The sequence below is a fragment of the Condylura cristata genome, unplaced genomic scaffold (assembly GCF_000260355.1).
Source record: "Condylura cristata isolate star-nosed mole 26May11 unplaced genomic scaffold, ConCri1.0 scaffold00002, whole genome shotgun sequence".
Taxonomy (NCBI): domain Eukaryota; kingdom Metazoa; phylum Chordata; class Mammalia; order Eulipotyphla; family Talpidae; genus Condylura; species Condylura cristata.
The window spans coordinates 19,280,013-19,299,443 of NW_004567103.1; the positions used below are offsets into that span (position 1 = coordinate 19,280,013).

The following is a 19,431-nucleotide window of genomic DNA, read 5'->3' on the forward strand; positions in this document are numbered from 1 at the left end:
AAAAATTTGCATTCTCATCTGAAAAAGAACCTCTGACAGGACCACTTAAATTTCAAAATCCAAAACAAAGATACAAAACTAAACTCTTCACAAATTACCTTTTTAAAGCACAACATAATCATATTTTAGTTGAAAAGCCAAAAATATTCATATCATTCCATATATTTATTTATTCTAAGAAATATAAAAAACATTAACCCATGTAAACTGATGTCATAGTAGTTGGCTTATTAGAAAATTACCAATGGGAAACAAGGGTAATTTTTTAGAGGAAATATCTGAGTCACCTTTTTGATAAAGGACTTGTATCCAGAATAAACAACTCTTACAATTCAATAAATATGACACAAACAACCCAGTTAAAATGTGGGCAGTGTTGGGCTCTCCCTGGTGGTGCAGCAGGTTAAAGCACAGCACGAAGAAGCTAAAGCCACTTCCGCAAGAGTTTGATCCCTGCCCGTCCCGGAGGTGACCACATGTCACCGCAGACCTCTCCTGACCCACCGGCTGTTCCCCTCAGCGGTGTACTTCTCAGTCAACCTGTTCTGCTCCCCGCTCTGTCTCTGGTGAATCCTATCACCCTCCGCATCTCTGGCCTGTACCCCAGTTCTATATGAATAAATAAATATTTTTTAAAAAATGTGGGCAGTGTCTGAAAAGACATTTTACTAAATAAGATATTCAAATATCTAATGAGTTTATAGAAATGTACTAACCATTATTTGTCGTTAGTGAGACAAACTAAAGCCAAAATGAGATCACACTTCATGCCTACTAGATGATTACAGTAAAAGGAGACATGAACAAGAGCTGCTGATAACTTTGTGATGTTTTTAGCAAATTTACAGAATTGATAGAATTTATAGAATGGGTGCAGCCATTTTGGAAAAACTGTTTCTTTAAAAAATAAACATACATTTACCATTCAAACCAGCAATTCCACTCCTAGGTATCTACCCAACAAAACTAAAAACATATGCCCAGCAAAATCAGTGTATGTGAAAGTGCATAACAGACAGAAAGTTGAAACCCAAATATCCATCAAGTGATGAATGGCTAAAGAAAATGTGATATAGTGATACAATGGAATACTATTTGGCAATACAAAAGGAATAAATCACCTGTATTGCTATGATGTAGATGAACCTCAAAGATATTACACTAAATGAGAAAAGCCTGATGTAGAAGACCCATATGATATGATTCCCTTTGTTTGAAATGACCAGAAATGCAACTATATAGAGAGAGGAAGTAGGAAAAGGGTATAGGGATGGGAAGGACTGAATGTGGCACAGGGGTATTTTTGGGTGACAGAAATCTTCTAAAATTGTATTGTGATAGCTGCACAATTCTGTAAATTTGCCAAAAACATATTGTACACCTTGAATGTTAGCTAAATTATATATCGACAAAACTATTTTAAAAATATCTCTATTTAAATACTATCCACCAGTCAGTGACCTCATTTGAAACTAGAGTACACAAGGGCTCAGGGGCAGAGCCTGCAGGTGGAGTTTCCACTGGGGTACAATGGCAAGCCTCGGGACCAGCCCATCACATCAGCAGGAAGTGAGAAGATGGCTAATGTTTGCCCCTACAGAAGGCATTTTAGACAAATTCATCAGGTACCTAAATTAATGGAGACTATGAAAATGCATATCAAGAACAAATTTTTCAATTCCCTGGTATACTTTAGAAACACTCATTTGAATACAGGGATCTGTGAGTATAAGATCATTCTTATTCACAAAGTAGGTTCTTTCACATCCCTGAATCATAATCTTTTGATAGCACCATTTGAGTTTGAGTATAGATATTTGACCATTTGAGATTTGCATTTCAATATTTAAAATAGTACCTAACTCAGAATCTAAATCAGTCATGTCTTCCCACTGCCTGTGAGTTTATTTAAATGAGAACCATTCATTGCACTTTCTGAAATTATTAATCTACTTATTATACCTTATAAGAAATTATTAATCAATTTATACCTTGTATCTTAACCAACTAATTATTAATCTACTTATATTAACCAACAGTACTTACTAATACTACTTACTATCAACCAACAATATGCATACATATAACATGCACTTACATATTTTAAGGAGTGGAAACTATAGAAGTAACCAAATATGCAGATTAAACTTTGGTGACTGGGAGTCATTCTTGTCCCTCACATTGCAAACACATACCTGGAATGCGATGGTCCTCTTTCCTGGGAAGTTTGAGAGGACAGGCTTCCATCAAAGGAGTTTCCACGGTGGCAGCCTGAAATAGTAGGCTTTGGGGAGATGGAATCTGATTGGAATGTTTCACAGACGACCTGAAGTCCCTTTTGGAAGTAGAGATAGGAGATTAGTTCTTTTTTCTTCAGGTATAGTCTCAAGAATTAGCTATCATATTATATCCATTGTTTTACAAATTTTTTAAAAATGTATGCAGCATAATAAATATATTGTCATAGACCAAGGGATTCTGCCTTCCACTAAGAGGGAATGGAAACTGATCTTTGGAGAACATCTGTGTCATTCAAGACTTATGCAAAAAAATTAATGCTAAATACTTTAATGTACTTTATTTCATTTGTCATTGATTCTTTCCTTTTTCACCTCTATATTCAGAACTTGTGGGAGAATTACCAACCAACAATTCAAATATATGCCAATACTGAGGTGACCTGAATAGAGACATGAAGATCAACATAATCGCCAGCGTACTAAGAACTAATTAAATGGAAGCCAGAATGTGAGGATAGAAATGCGAAGCTCAGATTTTTCCATTACTCATCGGAGGAGGGGTAGAATGCATTTTTTTTTTTTTTTCAATTGAAAACAGCGACCTTTACTCTGATTTATAAATACAAATCCAGCTGTTCTTTCACTGAGTAACTTATTTTAATTATACTTAACTTACAAATGTAATTCCGCCCATGTAACATGAACTATCTTTCAATAGATATCACAGAAAAAATTCTTCACAAACACAAAAAAGCTCTCAAAAATCTATCATAGTATTTTAGGCATTACAATTTCCATCCTCAAAAGCAAAATAAGACACTACTATTCAACCATAAGGCATAGAGAGAAATTTGTGAAAAATTAATCTTCTGAACTTGAACAAAGGATCCCTTAGCATGAGCCTATTTGTAAATAAAAAAAAAAAAATGAACTCGATCATCTTAAAGTCAAGACCTTACAGGTAAGTTTCAAGACATAGAATATGGGTTAGAGAAGCACAAACAACAGAAATATAATGCAAGTTAAAAACACAACAGGAAATAGGTAAAATTAGTTTTTAAAGTATTTTATGTTTAACTGAAAATTATGTCATCATGTATCAAAATAAAAATTATTAAGGCATATGATTTTTTCTCATACTAAGTTTTCAAAATTCAATTTTGAAAGTTTCAATGTACTTTTTCAAAAAAATAATTTTTTTAATTGAGGTAAAATTAGGATCCCTCCTTCCCATCAGGTATCACCACCACAATGCACCCACCCCTAAATCACCCACAGTCTACCGCCACGCTCCACGGTGCTTCCGTCCTTCTTTGTTCTTGCCCCCTCTCCCCACCTCTCCCCTCTGTATGGTTCAGTTCAATGGTTCAGCTTTCAGGGGTTAGTTTTATACTTAAACTAATCACATATCAAGTACTCAGTGGCCAGTAGACCTAGCAAAGCACCATACTGGATGGTGCAGGTACAACACCATTAGACAAATGTTTATGAGGAATCAAGATTAATTGGTCTTTAAGAGAAAAATAACCTTGGGCAACACTGAAAAAGTATTCCAGTGAGAAGAAATACTACGAGCAAGGACGTAAAGGTTAAACAGTGTGCTCTGTTTGGAAACAGCACATAACTAACTAGGGGCCACCAGAGTCACTTAAAGAGGGGGGTGGCAGGTGATGGAGGCGTGGAGAACGGGGGGAGGAGTCTGGTCTCAAGGAGATGATCTTCACAGAGCATGTGAGATTTCTAAACAGGAAGGCATAGGCTGAGAGGATGGCACCTGGTGTGTAGTAAGTTCTGGGGAATGATAAGGTAATAAATAAATGGTGCCCTGGGAAGATTAGTCAGGCATCATTAAGTAGTATTTATGTGAAGCAGGAGAGGCTAGAGGCAGAAAATTTAATTAGGTGATTCAAGCTGCAATCTAGTTTCGAGGGCCTGGATTGAAAGGATATAGTGAGCACAGCAAATAAAGAACACAGGAGAACAGCGTGATGAAAACAACATGACTCAGCAATAAATCCAACAAAATGAAGGGGAATGAATAGGAGGTGGGGATTCTCCTGTACCTAAGTTGTCCCAACATTGTGCACATACACCACTACAAATACTGGTATTACTAAGCAACACTGTTGGAACAATAAAAAAAAAAAAAATTCTGTTAGCTAGATGAGGGCATTTCTTATTATGGAACACATTATGTTTTATATTTATTAAAAGGCACATTTTAGGCTTATTTAGGCATAGCTTCAGCCGCATATAAATAATTATATATCTCTACTGTTTGTATGTAAAAAGGAAAATATAACTGAAAATAAACTGGTATAGGTGTCCTTAAAACTTCTTCAAACTTAGAAATTTCAACTCAAGAGTTGGTAGATGATTTCCATCGGGACAACTTCCTTTATGCCAAGAGTGTTAGTTCTTCAAAGAACTTTATTCCCTCACATACTCTCCTCAGCCCTTGGTTCTGTAACAGGGTGGTCCCCAGGAAAAGGGGAGGTTCCAGGTTCCCATCTCCACCCGAAGGAGGATGAACCTTAGCAGGGAGGAGAAGAACCTAGAAGGGAGATTGAAGAAGAAGGAGGCAGGTTGGAGAACCAGAAGGAGACAGGAGGGAGCCACAGGGGGCAGCCACCTGTGAAGAAGTGGCTCTTGTTTCTTGGCCCTGGACTGGGTGAAACAGATGTGGGTGAGAGACCCAGGGGGTATTTCACTGGGGCAGCATTTATCCTGATTTTCATTTTGCTCTTTTCCTCCCAGACCTATCTGGACATTTCTGATGCTTTTCTATGGGTCCTCACCAGAAGGTGCTTTAGACTTGTATCTGGCTTTCAGACCTTGTGTTGGGCCTATCCCTTTGGGTGAACTTTTACTCACAAGGGAATGGATATCTTTGTGTGGTTGATTTAGAAACTATATTCTTTGTCTTTTCTGTATTGCACATTAATTGTAATAAAGTTCCTTTCCATTAAAGATCTTATATGTTTTGTGTTGATGTGGCAGATGGTAGAACCAATTTAAAGCAGACAGATTTGGGGGTTCTGAGGTGCCTCCTCCCTGCCCTGTAACAGTTCTTCAAACTTAGATGATAGACATGACCAAATGCATGTGGCATAAGTATGAAAACCACATCAAGCCTACCACAGGCAGGGAGACCGTGGCTAGTGTACAATAAGTAGCTCTTTAAGTGGTAAGAGGCCAAAGATCATCAATGACATTTAAAGCTGTTTTCTATTGCATTAAATTTACTTACTTATTTGCTTCAAAAATAGTAGCAATGGTTTGCAACACTGCACAAGATTTTGAGGTATAACATCATATACTTCAGGTGTATGTCACTACACGACACGCACCAGCAAGACACTGCCAGTCCTCCACCACAGTCTCCACCACAATCCTCCATCACAGTCCTCAGCCTCAGTCCTCCAATACAGTCCTCCATCACAGTCCTTCACCAGTCTCCATTACAGTCCTCCATCACAGTCCTTCATCACAATCCTCCATCACAATCCTCCACCCCAGTCCTCCACCACAGTCCATTGTGCTCCCTCCCCATGTTGCTTTGGAGCCCTGTGCTGCCCCCTCTGGTAGATGTCTACAGTCAGGTTTCTAGGGTTTGTTTTTTTCAAGATTTAATGTTTATTTTTGTGTAGAAAAACTGGGATGTAGGCTAGAGGTGCAAGGGGTGAGAGAATTCACCAGAGACAGAGTGGGGAGTAGAATAGGGGAAGTGATTGATATACCCTGCTGAGGGGAGCTGCAGGAGACAGGAGAGTTCTCCTGTGCCATGTGGGTTCATAGCCTGGCTAGTGAGTGAGCTCAGGCTGGAGTGGTGATAACTTGCAGTGCTGAGACTTAAGCTCTAGGCCTCCAGGGAGAACCTGCTATTGGCTTGGTTTTATCTGACTCTTTGTTTTGTTTCTTTGTATTTACATGTAAGTGGCACCATCTGGTATTTGTCTTTCTCCTTGGGCCTTATCTCACTTAGCATAACCTCCTCCAGTTCCATTCCTGTCCTTGTAAATGGCAAGACTTTAATCTTTGGAAGTAAAATTAGCTTATAATGTACACAAACTTAGCAATTTATTCAATAAATAATAATTACATTAGGACCCCCAAATTTCCAGGTTTCAGGGTAAAAAAATGTGTTAATATTTTTGGCAATAGTACATCAGTTTGAAAGACGATCCAATTTTAACAAAATGACACCAACTATATTTTGTGCACATTGAACTGAAAGTGAAGGTACATCATAACAATGTTTGAACAGCAGGATATACCACTATGAATTAACCTGGGTTTCATTTCTTTCTTTTTCAGAACCTAGTAGTACATGACAAAATTGCACCGAATGATGCTATTTTATTCTTCTTCTTCTGTTTTATAGGGACTTTTCTTGATTATCATAGAAGTGTAGTTACCTTAAGAGGTAGGACTGTAACTTAGACATTTTTTCTACTGACTACCCTACAGCAACAGCAATATCCTTACTGGTACTAAAGTGACTTAGAAATATTAGGGGATTCAATAATTGACTGAGAACAAAGTGATACTTTAGTTTATGAGGGACTGTTACAGGGCAACCCCAATGTGACGTGAAGCGGCCTAACCGTGGGTCCTCACCAGTGCACTAAAAGGGACTTATAATGAAACTCAACAGCAGGCAGACACAAAAAATGTTACTAAAGGGCTTATTTACAAAAAAAGGGGATGAAGAAAGGAATAACTCAGGGAGAAGGAAAAATAAACTGGTGAATGGGTCCTACCAGTTCCACTGAGCTGGGACCCCAATGGCATGCTGAATGGCTACGAAAAACCAATGGAACCCCAAGGCCCACATGTCTGGTTATAGACCAAACCTGGCTGTTGGCTCCTCCTTCACTTCCCAGGATCCTCCCTTTGGTGGTGATGGCATTGTGAGATTTGTAGTCCTTTGTGCCTTGGACTGCTTTGGTCTGGGGTAGAGATGGAGTCCATAAAACCCATGAGTGTGTAGTTGGCTCAGGACATCCTTTTCCCACAACAGGATGAATAGTTTACATACATTATTACACCACTAGTCATTGAGCTAAAGTGCTATTTATGATACACGAACCATGAAGATAAAGCACTAGTCAGTCACACACTGTCTTATTTCAGCAGCCACTTTTCTGGGAAATGTATAAAATTATTTTCCATACTTGACAGATGGAAAATTTGAGGCTGTTTAAAGATTCACATTCAGGCAGGAAGTTTCTGCTTAGAAGACAGACAGACAGACAGTGTCATTCTAGAATGGATGTTTATACTGTGTCCAGCGAATGATGCCATCCTTTCTTCTCATGCTTATAATTAACTCACCTCTTGGTGTATTGTATCCTGAGTTGGTAATTCACAGGTCTGACTTTGACTATTGAGAGGAGAGCTTCTCTTGGCTGCAAAAAAGGGAAGAAATTCCATCACAAATTTTATAAGGCTACAAATTAACTATTTCATAAGTTCACTTCATTTTCAAGTCAAACCCCATTTTAATAGGTCATGATGGTCTGAAAAGAAGACATTTAATGATGTACACTGGAAGAGAAATCAAATTTCTATTTGATTTCTAGGTTATCGATGTTGATCTCTAGCTGTTCAGTCTGACTCAATAGATTAAGCTGCTGAAATACAAACAGTAATAATAGTTGACATTAACATCGTATCTAAAATTACCATGTCTGTTCTAAGTTATTTACATATAGCAATACATTTAACCTTTATAGTAATCCCATAGTAGCATATGGTATATTATTGGACCCATTTTACAGATGAAAACACTAAGGCACGGGAGTTTAATTTGACCCTTCCATGAAGTTTGCAGCCCAGGTATCTTGCTCTCAGATCTGTGCCTTAATGATTGTATTAACCTGCTCAAAGAAGGCTGTGTCTATCACAGTGCACAGCAAAAGAAACCCTGAGCTATTTTTGTACTTTTGTGCATAAAAGCAAAAAAAAAAAAAAAAAACTCCTCTGACTTCTTTTGGTTGCTGAAGATGAATACTAATGTAGGTTTTTTTTTTTTTTGAAAGATAGGAGATATCAGAACTAACAACATCCCTCATTTTACAAATGAAGAAATTGAGTTACAGGAAGTTTAAGTGATTTACACACAGACACATACTGCAACAGCGCTGCCCCTTCTTAGAGCAGCTCTTCAGGGGAGAGAATCTTGTCGCTCAAGTGCCCTGTCCATGGAGAAATGTTCTTCCTCTTGGCCAAACTTTCTTTTTTATGATTTGTATTCAAAATATCTATCTATCTATCTTACATTGTTATTCATTTTTGTACAATGTTTTGTTTCTCCTCTTAGGTGTAATCCCCATAAATTCCCCACCCCATGTCACTTGAAAATGGAGCACCTTCACCAGTCTCTTGTTCTCTTCCTACCGCTGTGGTAGTCCCTCTCCCTCCTCCTCCCTGCTCAGTATCTCCCATTTATAGTTTGACAAAACTTTCCCCTTAAGGGCAAATCATCCCATCAACTTCCCCCCCTGCTGTGAGAGAACCTGCTCAGACCACACCCCAGTGTGAAGTCACCAACCTGTAATGATGTTCCTGATGGGCTTAACCAGTGCCGTGAAGCCGGAGACTTCGGGCTGTCTATGCTCCCACATGGGCTGCCATATGACAAGCCCACTGGCCAGTCGGAATGTGAGGTCAGATTCCTGGGGGAGAGATCTCTGTCTTATTGACTGTAAGTACTGGTTGAAGAGACTAGCCAATGTAAGGATTAAAACCATTCATGAGATTATTTTCCAAATGGGTTGATCTTCCAGACCTTTCATCATTAAAATGAGTGTTTCTAGGATAAACCAATCGTCCTAAGTAATTATCACAATTACTATGCAAATCATGATGGTCTGCTTTAGGCAAAATTAATAATTAATTAAAATGCAGCTTTGGGCAAAGCCTGACTGAAATGCACAAATGATTGTTTGTGTCAACAGTGATGTAGGACTGCTTATTTCCAAAGTCCTGGCAGATCACTTTACTTGTGGTTATCATTATTATTCCTCTTAATTATTTAATTGTCCTTCTTTCTCCCTCCTCAATCAGTATCCTCACAGGCTGGCTATTTTGACTTTCTGTAGTACATCTCTTGTTCTTATATTTCATGGAATCAGTAGCATATATTCTGACTTTTTTTAGAGCTTTATTTAATGTTGCCTTCTCAACAGTCTTTAGTTCCTTAAGGGCAAGGATAGTCAGTCATCTTCCAGCCCCAGATATCATTACAATGCTTGAAAAAGCACTTTGAATTTGGCACACAATAAGCGTTTATTTTATAATCCACATGCCATTCAACTTATCTATATTTGAAGGATTCTTCCAGGGAGAATATTCTCTGCCTCATCATTATATCATTTTGAGAAGCTAAGATGCTTAAAATGCAATCATATACTGTATAAGTGAGATTACATTTTAAATGACTCAGTTTCTCAAAACAGGTTAGAGATGAAAACAGAGAATGTGACTGTAGATTGATGAACTCAGCTGATGCTCAGGAATTCACTCAGGACAATGATTTACAGCCATGCCTTGCATATTATCATCACCTAGGAGTTTTTAAAATATAGAAAACCCAGGTTTCACTTCTCTTACACAAATGGATTCAATCATTTTGAGGTTTTTTTAAAGCCCTCCCACCCACCCCCATAACTCATGTATAGCCATGGTTGAAAACCAAAGACCTAGAAAGACAAGAGCTAGGAAGAAATTGGAAAAAAAGAAAGTGTTTGGGAAATGGTGAGTCGAGTTAGCTCAGTATCAAAGGGAACTTCAAATGGAGAGGCTAATGCAATCCCTGAATGCATTTGCACATTAGCACATAGAAGCCTCTCTGTAAGTTCTAGACTAAGATCCTAGCACCAATAGGGACCATGATCAGAAAGTCTCTAGGACTCTCTGTGAAAGCATTAGGAAAGCACATAAAGCATTTGGTCAAATTCATTCTCCAAACATTTATAGATCATCTGCTACGTGCTGGGTGCTATTCTAGGTTCCAGATAGAGTGAAGCATGCAAAGTACAAGCGAGGTCTCCCTGGTGGCATAAGGGGTTAAGTCTCAGCACTATGAACTCATCCACAGCCATGTAGCATGAGTTCAAGTTGGATCCTCAGCCAGAGAGCTGACCCATATGGCATAGCAGACTTCTCTTGTCTCACCTGCTACTCCCCTCAGCAGTATATTTTAGTCAACCCACCTGTTCTACTCTTCATTCTGTCTCTAATTAATCCCCTCTCTCACCCTCTACACCTCTGTCCTACACCCCAACTCTTTTATGCATAAATAAATAAAATAAATCTTGAAAAAAAAACAAATTAGAGCAAACACACAAGATTTTTGCTCTCTGAATGCAAATGAAAAATAAAACAGATAAAGGAATGTGTCAGGTAAGGCATGATATTTTAAACAAGGTGGCCAGAAAGCCTTAGTGTAAAGGTGACTTTGGCATAAGAATATTAATGAAGTAAAAATCTACCATGTAGATATTTCCAGTAAAAGCATTTCATGAAAAAGGATGAAGAGGAGCAGAAGTTTTAACTATTCTTGTGTGTCAAGAAACAACCAGGAGATTGTGTACCTCGAGTCACCTGAGTAGTGGGAAAATAAAAAATGTAAAATTGTGGAAGGCATTGAGTTTCAAGTAACATAGGGTCTGATAGGCCATCATAAGGACCTCAGCAGTTGTTGAGGAAGATGGGAAGCTACTGTAGGTTCTGAGAAGCAGAGTGACATCATTGACCTGAAATTTTGTAAGACTCTCTCAAGCTATTGAGACAGGACAAGGGTGGAAGAGACTATTTAGGAAGCTGTTACTGACACCTAAGTGAAACATGATTAGACTAGGTGCTAGTGGAGAGAAAAATGCTTAGTGGTAGGTTCTGGATACATTTTGAAGATAGAGTTTATAGAATTCACTAATTATAAGTGGAGTATGAGAAAAATAGGTTTCAAAGATGTGCTTGGTGGCTCAGGAGAGACTTGCCATGCCATGTGCGCCACCTCTGGGGCTGGGAATCGAACTCACATGGCTGCAGCTAGCTTATAGTGCTATGTCCTAATCGTTGAGCCACCAGGGTTCAACAATTCTTAAAATTTTATTATGTATACTAAATGTTTATCGACTTTAAAGAATAAATAAAATTCCCAAGACAGATCCCAAACAATAAAAAAAAAAAATGTCACCCAATGCCTTATATGCACACATGACCAGAAACCTGATATCTGGAGAAGACACTCTTTATCATTAAAATAGCTGTGGGGTCTAACAAGGCCCAGAGAAAAACAAAGTGGCAGCAACATTGGTAGAACCAACATCCCCTCATTTGAGATGCCCTTCCTGCTTGCGCAGGAAACCATTACCATGATAGCATGAACAATTCTAAATGTGTTTACCTGTAGCTCAGAAATTTCCTTAAACAACTATTATTTTAAATTCCATTTTAGAGTTGTTTATTCACACCCATGGATTTTATAAAAATTTCCTTGAATTCTTGGGTCATGTTTGCCCCTTCTGTTTCTCTAAACACGCTGAGCAGTGCCTAGCATATAGGTGGCATTCAATAAATACTTTTTGAAAGAATAAATGAGTATGATTGTCAAGAAAATACTCCCACCACATTTCAGTAGATCCTTAGTTGAAAAACATATTCATAGTTTTAACTGAAGAAATTAAATTTGGCCTAAAATTAATGCATTGGACAGATTTTTCAGAGTTCTGACTTTATATAAAATATTTGAGTTAATTAAAAATTAAATCTTTATAAAATATGCATTAAATAATACATTATCTTACAAAGGATGAGTTACCTATGTTAGACATATTTGCTAAGTGCTGCATTGATTCATTCAATACTATTAATTAAATACCTATAAAGTACAAAAGTACAAACAGTATTTTAGCTAGCCAGGATACAATGACAAAATTCCTACTTTCAAGCCATTCAGAATCTAATGGGAGAGATACATAAAGAAATAATGATAATAATAAGCTAGAAAAATAAATAGATTTAAAAAATTTTAAATCAACAAGGAAGATTAATCATAGCAGTAAATAACAATAAGGATATATCTGGAATAATAATGGAAATGGGCAAAGAATGAGGATGAATCCTGAATGGAGTGGTGAAGGATGCGTAGGAGTCTTCTAGGCAGCAGGGGAGGCTCTGAGGGCCTTGCAGGAGGCAAGACCAGTCTGAGAAAAGACCTGAACAAAACCATGTCCGGTTCTCAGGGAGACTCCAAGCAGAATGGCTACGACTGGATGGGGGTGTGGTTTTTCACATCCCCATCCAGTTCCAGGTTGTATTCCACACTGTTGGGGTTTTCAACCCCGGGGTGATGATTGATCTCTGGGCAGGCAGAGCATGTACCTCGGGTAAGAGATAGAAAAGTTCAATTTGGGTCTTAATCTGGGGTTAGAGATTTGAAAGCCAAGAAAGAATAGGAAAAAATAAAAATACATCAATGTTGCTCCTGAAGACAGCAGTGCACGTGAACAGCATACAGACAAGGAAGGGAGATAAGGCTGGATAGTGTCCAGATACTCAGCAGGCCCATGCAAGGTCAGGGCAGTGGTTCTCAGTCAGGAACCATCCTCCCCCCTCACCAGCTGCTGAAGACACAAGGCAGCACCTAGAATCATATGTAGTTGTCACAATAGGAGGGAAGAGATATTACTGGCATCTAGTGGGGAGAGGCCAGACATGTCCCTCACATCCTACAATGCATTGGATAATGCCATACAACAAAGAATGACCTGGTCCCAAAGACCAGCAATGCCCACCTGAAAGATCCAGACCTCGGGACTGTACTTTTCTTACACTGAAAAAAGCATCTTTCTCACTCAGAGACTTTGACTTATTCACATCTTCCTTGAAGCTATGATCGGGAGTGTTGGATAAAGGAACTGAAGTCCCAAATCATGTTTGACCTTATATCCATGATGGGCATTATGGACATTAAGGCAGATGGAGATCACTGAATTTTAAAGTAAGTATATGATAGGTTTTCCAAGTAATGTCTATTAGTTTAATATAAAAATAAAGGTATCTAGGTCTTAAGTGGCCATAGGATCATACAAAGACACGGGTAACCAGGTACGAGATATCATTTGAAGCCAACCCTCATCACATGGATACCTATCTTGGCTCTCGTAGCAGTGTTTCACTTACCTTGATCCTGTGCACCAGAGGAGCAAACAGAAACACAAAGAGCTCCACAGTAGCCATGGAGTTCTGGAAAATCTTCCTGCGGTTGTTCTCTTCTTCGTCATTGGAGCCACTCTGGCATGGCTGCCCTGGAGAACCCTGGTTTTCAACCTGGTGGATGAAAGCACTGCTGCTGCCACCCCAGCTGGACCCTCGGTCTGCGCCCCCAAACCGCTCGCTGTTGCAGTCCTGGGGGGCCTCCAGGAGCATCCAGTGCAGCGTGTGGAGGAGCTTTGTCTCAGCAACACCCAGCTTATCCTGGTGGCCTGCGGGAACAATCAGATAGCTAGGTTGAAGCAAACTCTGTGATTAGAACAATGAATGTCTCTGGTGGGTCCTCTCACCCCCTGCACCTCTGGCCTACACCTCAGTTCTTCTATGCATAAATAAATAAGTCTTTAAAAATAAATGAAATCGGGCCATCCCTGGTGGCGCAGCACTGAGTAGGTAAAGCCACTTCTGCAAGAGTTCGATACCCGCCTACCCCGAAGGTGACCACATGGCTCAGCAGACCTTTCCTGACCGGCCTGCTGCTCCCCTCAGCAGTGTACTTCGTCAATCTGCCTGTTCTGCTCCCCACTCTGTCTCTGGTGAATCCTCTCATCACCCCTGCACCTCTGGTCTGTACCCCAGTTCTGTATGCACAAATAAATAAATCTTTAAAAAAAAATGAAATAGACCTACAGCAAGATCTAACGCAATAAAAATAATAGCAAAACAAACAAAAAGAACAATGGACATCAACCTTGTGTCTATCACGAACCCCTGGCTTTGCTCTATGATTCCATTTCCTGAGAGATACTCGCATTTCTCTATACCTCTTACAACTCTCCCTTTATTGTTATAAAGGATCGTCTTTGTTCGGGGGCGAGTTTCTGCAGAAGGCCTCACTGTCACAGTGGGGGAAACGGCATGTATCACATCTCTTTGTCAGAGAGCAACATGTTTCCAAGCAGCTGAAATTATGGACTGTGAAGACAACCGCCACTCTCTTTCAGACAGTGAGCAGCAAAAGCTATAGTGAAGGCCTGAATAGGGGAACTACCTAGGTGTGGCTGAACATGCACAACATGGGGGAGAGCTAGTCCAGTTCAGCTTTTGAGGACAATAATCTGTAAATTAATTGAAACATTAAAAATTAGCATGCACAGGTGTGCACATACACATAGTCAAAGTACCAGTTTTAGGAGCAGTCAACAGGCTACTCTGACTAGAATTTCTCAGAGTTGGGTGAGTGATTGCATTTAACTTCACTTCACAAAGAGAATGCATTCACATATTACTTGGAAAGTTAAAACGATTGAAGTAAGAGCTAATTCTTTCAATGGTACCTGGGGAGAAGAGTGGAGCCAGTGGGAAGGGGGTTTCGTGAGAGTTCAGTGAGATAATGTGTGCATAGGTCCTGGGAACATAGTAATTACCCAATACATGTTGTTATAAAGAAAACAGAGTGGTCAGTCATGAAAAAGTGATGGTGCAAGAGCACCAACCTAGCTTGTTCCTGTTTGAAAGCAGAGTTGCAGTGCAGTGGAGGACATGAGGCAAAGCAGCTTGCACCAGTTCCCATCTGGAAATGCTCTGGATGGCTTCAGAGAGGGCTGGAGAGAGGCCATGCAGTTTGTTTTCTACCAACACTCTTTCAAAAGACTGTAGACACACACACACACAAAAAAAAAAAAACATGCAAATTAAGAGATTCTAAGAGGTGTAGAAATGTACATCAAGTATAAAAGGATAAAAATATTGACAGTGATAATTTTTAATATCTGTCTATTTTCAGATTTTTGAGCAAAAGTATATAGCTTGAATTATTAAATGATTTCAACCAAAATAAGCTTCCTTGTAAAAAAAAAAAGTATATTTAATCTATGAAACTTTTGGATGGAATAATTTTATAAAATTCTAATGAGACACCCAATCACAATTGCAGAACAAAGTGAATTATCTTTTGTGTACGTACCACGAGGGATAGAATACCTGTCAATATTCAACAAGTGTTAAAAAAAAGAAAAATACTTTGGCATCCCCAAATTATTCGTTCGTGTCTACAGCAGCGATCTCTTAGAGGGCTAAGGTTAGGGTTAGGGCAGTGATCTCATATAGGATATTCCTTATCCAATGCTTATAATCGTAAAGATACTTAATATGTCTACTTCATAAAAAAAAAAGTAAAAGAAGGGAGAAAAGAAGATAAGTAAATAAACCATTTTTGTTTTGCTAATTTATTAAATCTTGACCAAAGATACTTTCAGATAATAAAGCACCCCAGCACAAATTTAACCCACTTAGTTGTGTCTTTCTCTCAATCTCTTTGGTGAAAGTATAGCTACCAAATATTTAGAATACATTTAATAAACATTTGACTTGGATAGACAAAATCTGATTGCAACTACCTTATCTATCTGTCTACCTACCTACCTATCTATTTTATATTTTTCTATCTATGAATGTGGCTTAATATTTTAATATTATATGACCATATTAAAGATGTCAGCTATCTCTTTGCTGAGAACAGAGAAAAGTCATAATTTTAAGCTAGCATAACTATGAGCACTGTTACAGAAGGGTCGTAGAATTCAAGTGTTAAATTACTCTAATGAGAAAAGCACAATAAATTCTATCAAAAGTCTTCTTTAAAGATATATTTTTAAAATACCTCTCAGAAACTTTGAGGAATAGAAGGTATATCAAAACAAATTCCCACTTGGATTGAGAGAAAGAGTATGTGCTTGTTCAACTCTGGTTGGATTTCATCATAGTCTATGTAATCAACATAGTAACACCTTTCAAGTCTCTTTAGTTGTAGGTCATCTAAATATTCACTTGCAGATATTCATGGCAGTAGCAAAATGAGTAGGCTTCCACTTTTACATTTTAACATATGCAATGTGAAGACCTTTATGTAAGTTCCAGAGTCTGGAGTCTGAAAAGTCAATTTCAATTTTGCTTCATAATTTCATGCAGTTTATTCTCAACTTGTAAATTAGAATGTGTATGGATACGGGCTTCCATTAGAATTTTAAGACAAATGGGCTCTATTTATATAAATATGAATAGCATTATTTTACATCAGCCATTTTCAGACTTACAAAAAATGCAAGATAGAAACTTCAGAAGTGTATGTTACGTTGAGGATTTATATGAACGTCTACTATATGACAGTCTTGATTTTGTTGTTAAATATTTGACTTATTATACTTGCCTTGTAAGGCCTTCTACCAGGTAGCAGTTTCACTGTCATCTCAATATCCTTTCTTTTACTGCTAAAATATCCCTCCCAACCTCAGGTATATCTGTGTGTGTGTGTATGTTAATTACTGACTTGTTCCAGCATCCAGAATTGTTTGTGGCACACAAGTAGTTGCTGAATAGTGTTTCCCAACTGATTTAATACATACAGTCAGTATAATTTTATGTCTTTCCACTACTACACAAGGAAATAATCATTAAATGGTAAATATCACATACCACACAAGAGGCTTCATATTGTTTTCCCAGTTTAGGCCTCAAAAATGCACTAAAAAATTAAAAGAGATATTTGTTATAAACAAAAGTGAAATTATTATTAGACCATTCTAATGACATTTTTCAATTAATAAGACATGGTGCTATAAAATTCAAATTTCATGCCTACTATAGCTTGTTAATTAGCAGGTGTTGAACAGCTGATGCCATTTGCTTTTACATGTGTAATTACATATAAAAAATGTTTTCTGCATCCACTCTTATTCTGAAGACTTTTATTTAATCAGATTTTAAATCGCCAGTGGCCAGCAGTGGTGCAATACTTATGTGTTCAGTCATATTAAAAACTGAAAAATGAACATAGCTTATGGATCCTGATTTCCAGAATTGATTAGCTGATTAAACACAAAAATAACATCAATGATGATGTTGATGATGACAATAAATTAAACCTTGTTTTCTGTTTATTGGAATAGGTTTCAGGCCCTTTCCGAGGAAAAAAAATATCCTTAATAAAATAATTCTCAGTGGCTTTAATCAGGAAAATTTTACTGGCTGAATCTGAGCAAAAATGGTTAACAAGTGGGCATAGCAGATATTTGCCAAACCGAAGCTGGAAAAACAACAGGTCACTAGGCTGAAATTACAGCAGGAGATGGAGGGAGAATTGGACGCTGGAGCACAACCAGTCATAATTTTCTTCCCTAGTTCCCCGCCCCCTCTCCTAGGCTCTCTGCCCTCCCAACCCCTAAATAATGCATATATCTTTTCGACAACTGCCAATCTGCTTGTTGTCAAACTTCACTCAAATATTTTTAAATGCGTGTTTTTAAGCAGGTGCAGAGGGTTTTCTTTCCAGCCCCAGAGAGGGAGCAGGCTGTGGCGCGGCCTCAGCAGCAGGGGTAGTGGCGGCGGTGGTGACCCCCGGCGGCCCCAGGAGCGCCCCCAGCCCAGGGCAGCCCCTGGATGTCCTCTGCGCCCCTCACCTGGTTTGCCGCCAAAGGAAGGTCTGGATGGGCAGGGGGATGCCGCGGCCGCTGTCCTGCTCCTGGCCCTCGGAGCTCTTCCTCTTCACCATGATGGTGGCTCCTGGGAGTCCTACTGCAGGACCCAGCGCCGGCTCCTTGCTAGCCGCCTCCTCCTCCTCCTCTTCCTCCTCCCGCTGCTCTCCCCAACTCTCATCCCCTCCTTCCCCAAGGCAAAGCCGGCTCTCTCCGCCTTGATCCCCCTTCCCACTTCCCTTCCCCCTCCCCTCCTGGCTGGTGGAACATGGCTGCGGGAGGAGGGGAGGGCTGGAGGAGCGGCGGAGCGAGGAGGGGGGCGCTCGGAGGAGCTGTCCGCCTCGCCGCCCCCGCGCCCTCTCTTTGCTTTCAGCACCTCCCACTGTGGACAGCGGCCCGCGCGGGCCGGCCTGGCGGGAGACAAGAGCTGGGGCCAGGCTGAGCAGCAGCTGGGGAGCCAAAAGGGGTCCACTCTTCACATCGCAAGTAGGCTCCTTTCGTGGCCTCTTCAGACCCAGGATTCAGCTTCCTCCTCTATGACCTGCACCCCAGGAGTGTCCCGCGTCCTGCTTCTCAACCTCCAGCTGTCACGGTCTGGGGAGGAGGAGCTTTGGGTAACCGCAGAGCAGTCACTAACCTGGCATCATTCGCACCTCTAGCAAGGAGGTCAGGAGTCCACCCTCGGGGTTTAGCAGAAGGAACACATGAAAATTATTAGAAGTGTAAACCAGGGAAGGAGCAAGCTCAGGAAGACTGAGGAAGCTCGAAAGTTCCTGATGTGAGAATTTATTTTAAAATGTTCATCACAAGAAATTAACCTTGGGTTTGTTGCTTTTTTATTTTCTTTTTTGTCAAAGCTGAAATGTCCCCAAGCTAGACAGTTTGTATCTATTCATTACAACTTGAAGGAGGACATTTGAACTATGCTGTGAAGAGACGTGGCTTATTAGAGTTCATTATACTGTTGGGTGATTTTGGTCTTTCCATTGATCTTTGCCATTTTCCTTCAGTTGTCATAAAAAATGCCTGTACAGTTTTATCTCATTGTGAACGAAGGATAGGATAAAGCAAAACAGTCTGTGTAGCTACTACTATGGATCAAAATGCTTGCAAACAGAACAAATATAGCCACATACCTTTTTGAACAAAGATATTGGTGTAAACCATGAAACAGAAAGTCAGAACCTAGGATTTGACCTCAACAAATAGAAATATTTCCTGTGTAATTAACTACATGGCTGTTTTCTCCATAAAAAGAGGACTGTGTGATATATATTGGTGTTTTTAGCCACAGAAATAAGTTCTTCATTAATTTCTTGAAGCCATCTTTCATATAAATCTTTACATTCAACTTTTAATCTGAAGTCATCTGTAATCTGAAACAAGGAAAGCTAGATCCTAAGTAGTTTACTCAATGCATATTTATTGACTCTATCTGATACACAATGTCATATAGAGTCTTACTCACAAGAAACACAGCAGTAGAGAGAAAACCA

General features: G+C 39.3%; 1 protein-coding gene across 1 annotated transcript in view; it reads right to left on the reverse strand.

Moving 5' to 3' along the window:
* UNC80 (unc-80 homolog (C. elegans)) overlaps positions 1-18,095 on the reverse strand; it is a 181,056-nt gene extending 162,961 nt beyond the window's left edge. Inside the window, exons 1-7 of the mRNA XM_004674811.2 lie at positions 17,921-18,095; positions 16,938-16,986; positions 14,960-15,116; positions 13,434-13,735; positions 8,797-8,920; positions 7,578-7,651; positions 2,196-2,335 (exon numbers count right to left, since the gene is read on the reverse strand). Of these exons, the coding sequence (XP_004674868.1) occupies positions 2,196-2,335; positions 7,578-7,651; positions 8,797-8,920; positions 13,434-13,735; positions 14,960-15,116; positions 16,938-16,986; positions 17,921-18,012 (938 nt within the window). The 5' untranslated portion in view covers positions 18,013-18,095. The remainder of the gene's footprint in view (positions 1-2,195; positions 2,336-7,577; positions 7,652-8,796; positions 8,921-13,433; positions 13,736-14,959; positions 15,117-16,937; positions 16,987-17,920) is intronic.
* Between the last annotated feature and the right edge of the window lie 1,336 nt (positions 18,096-19,431).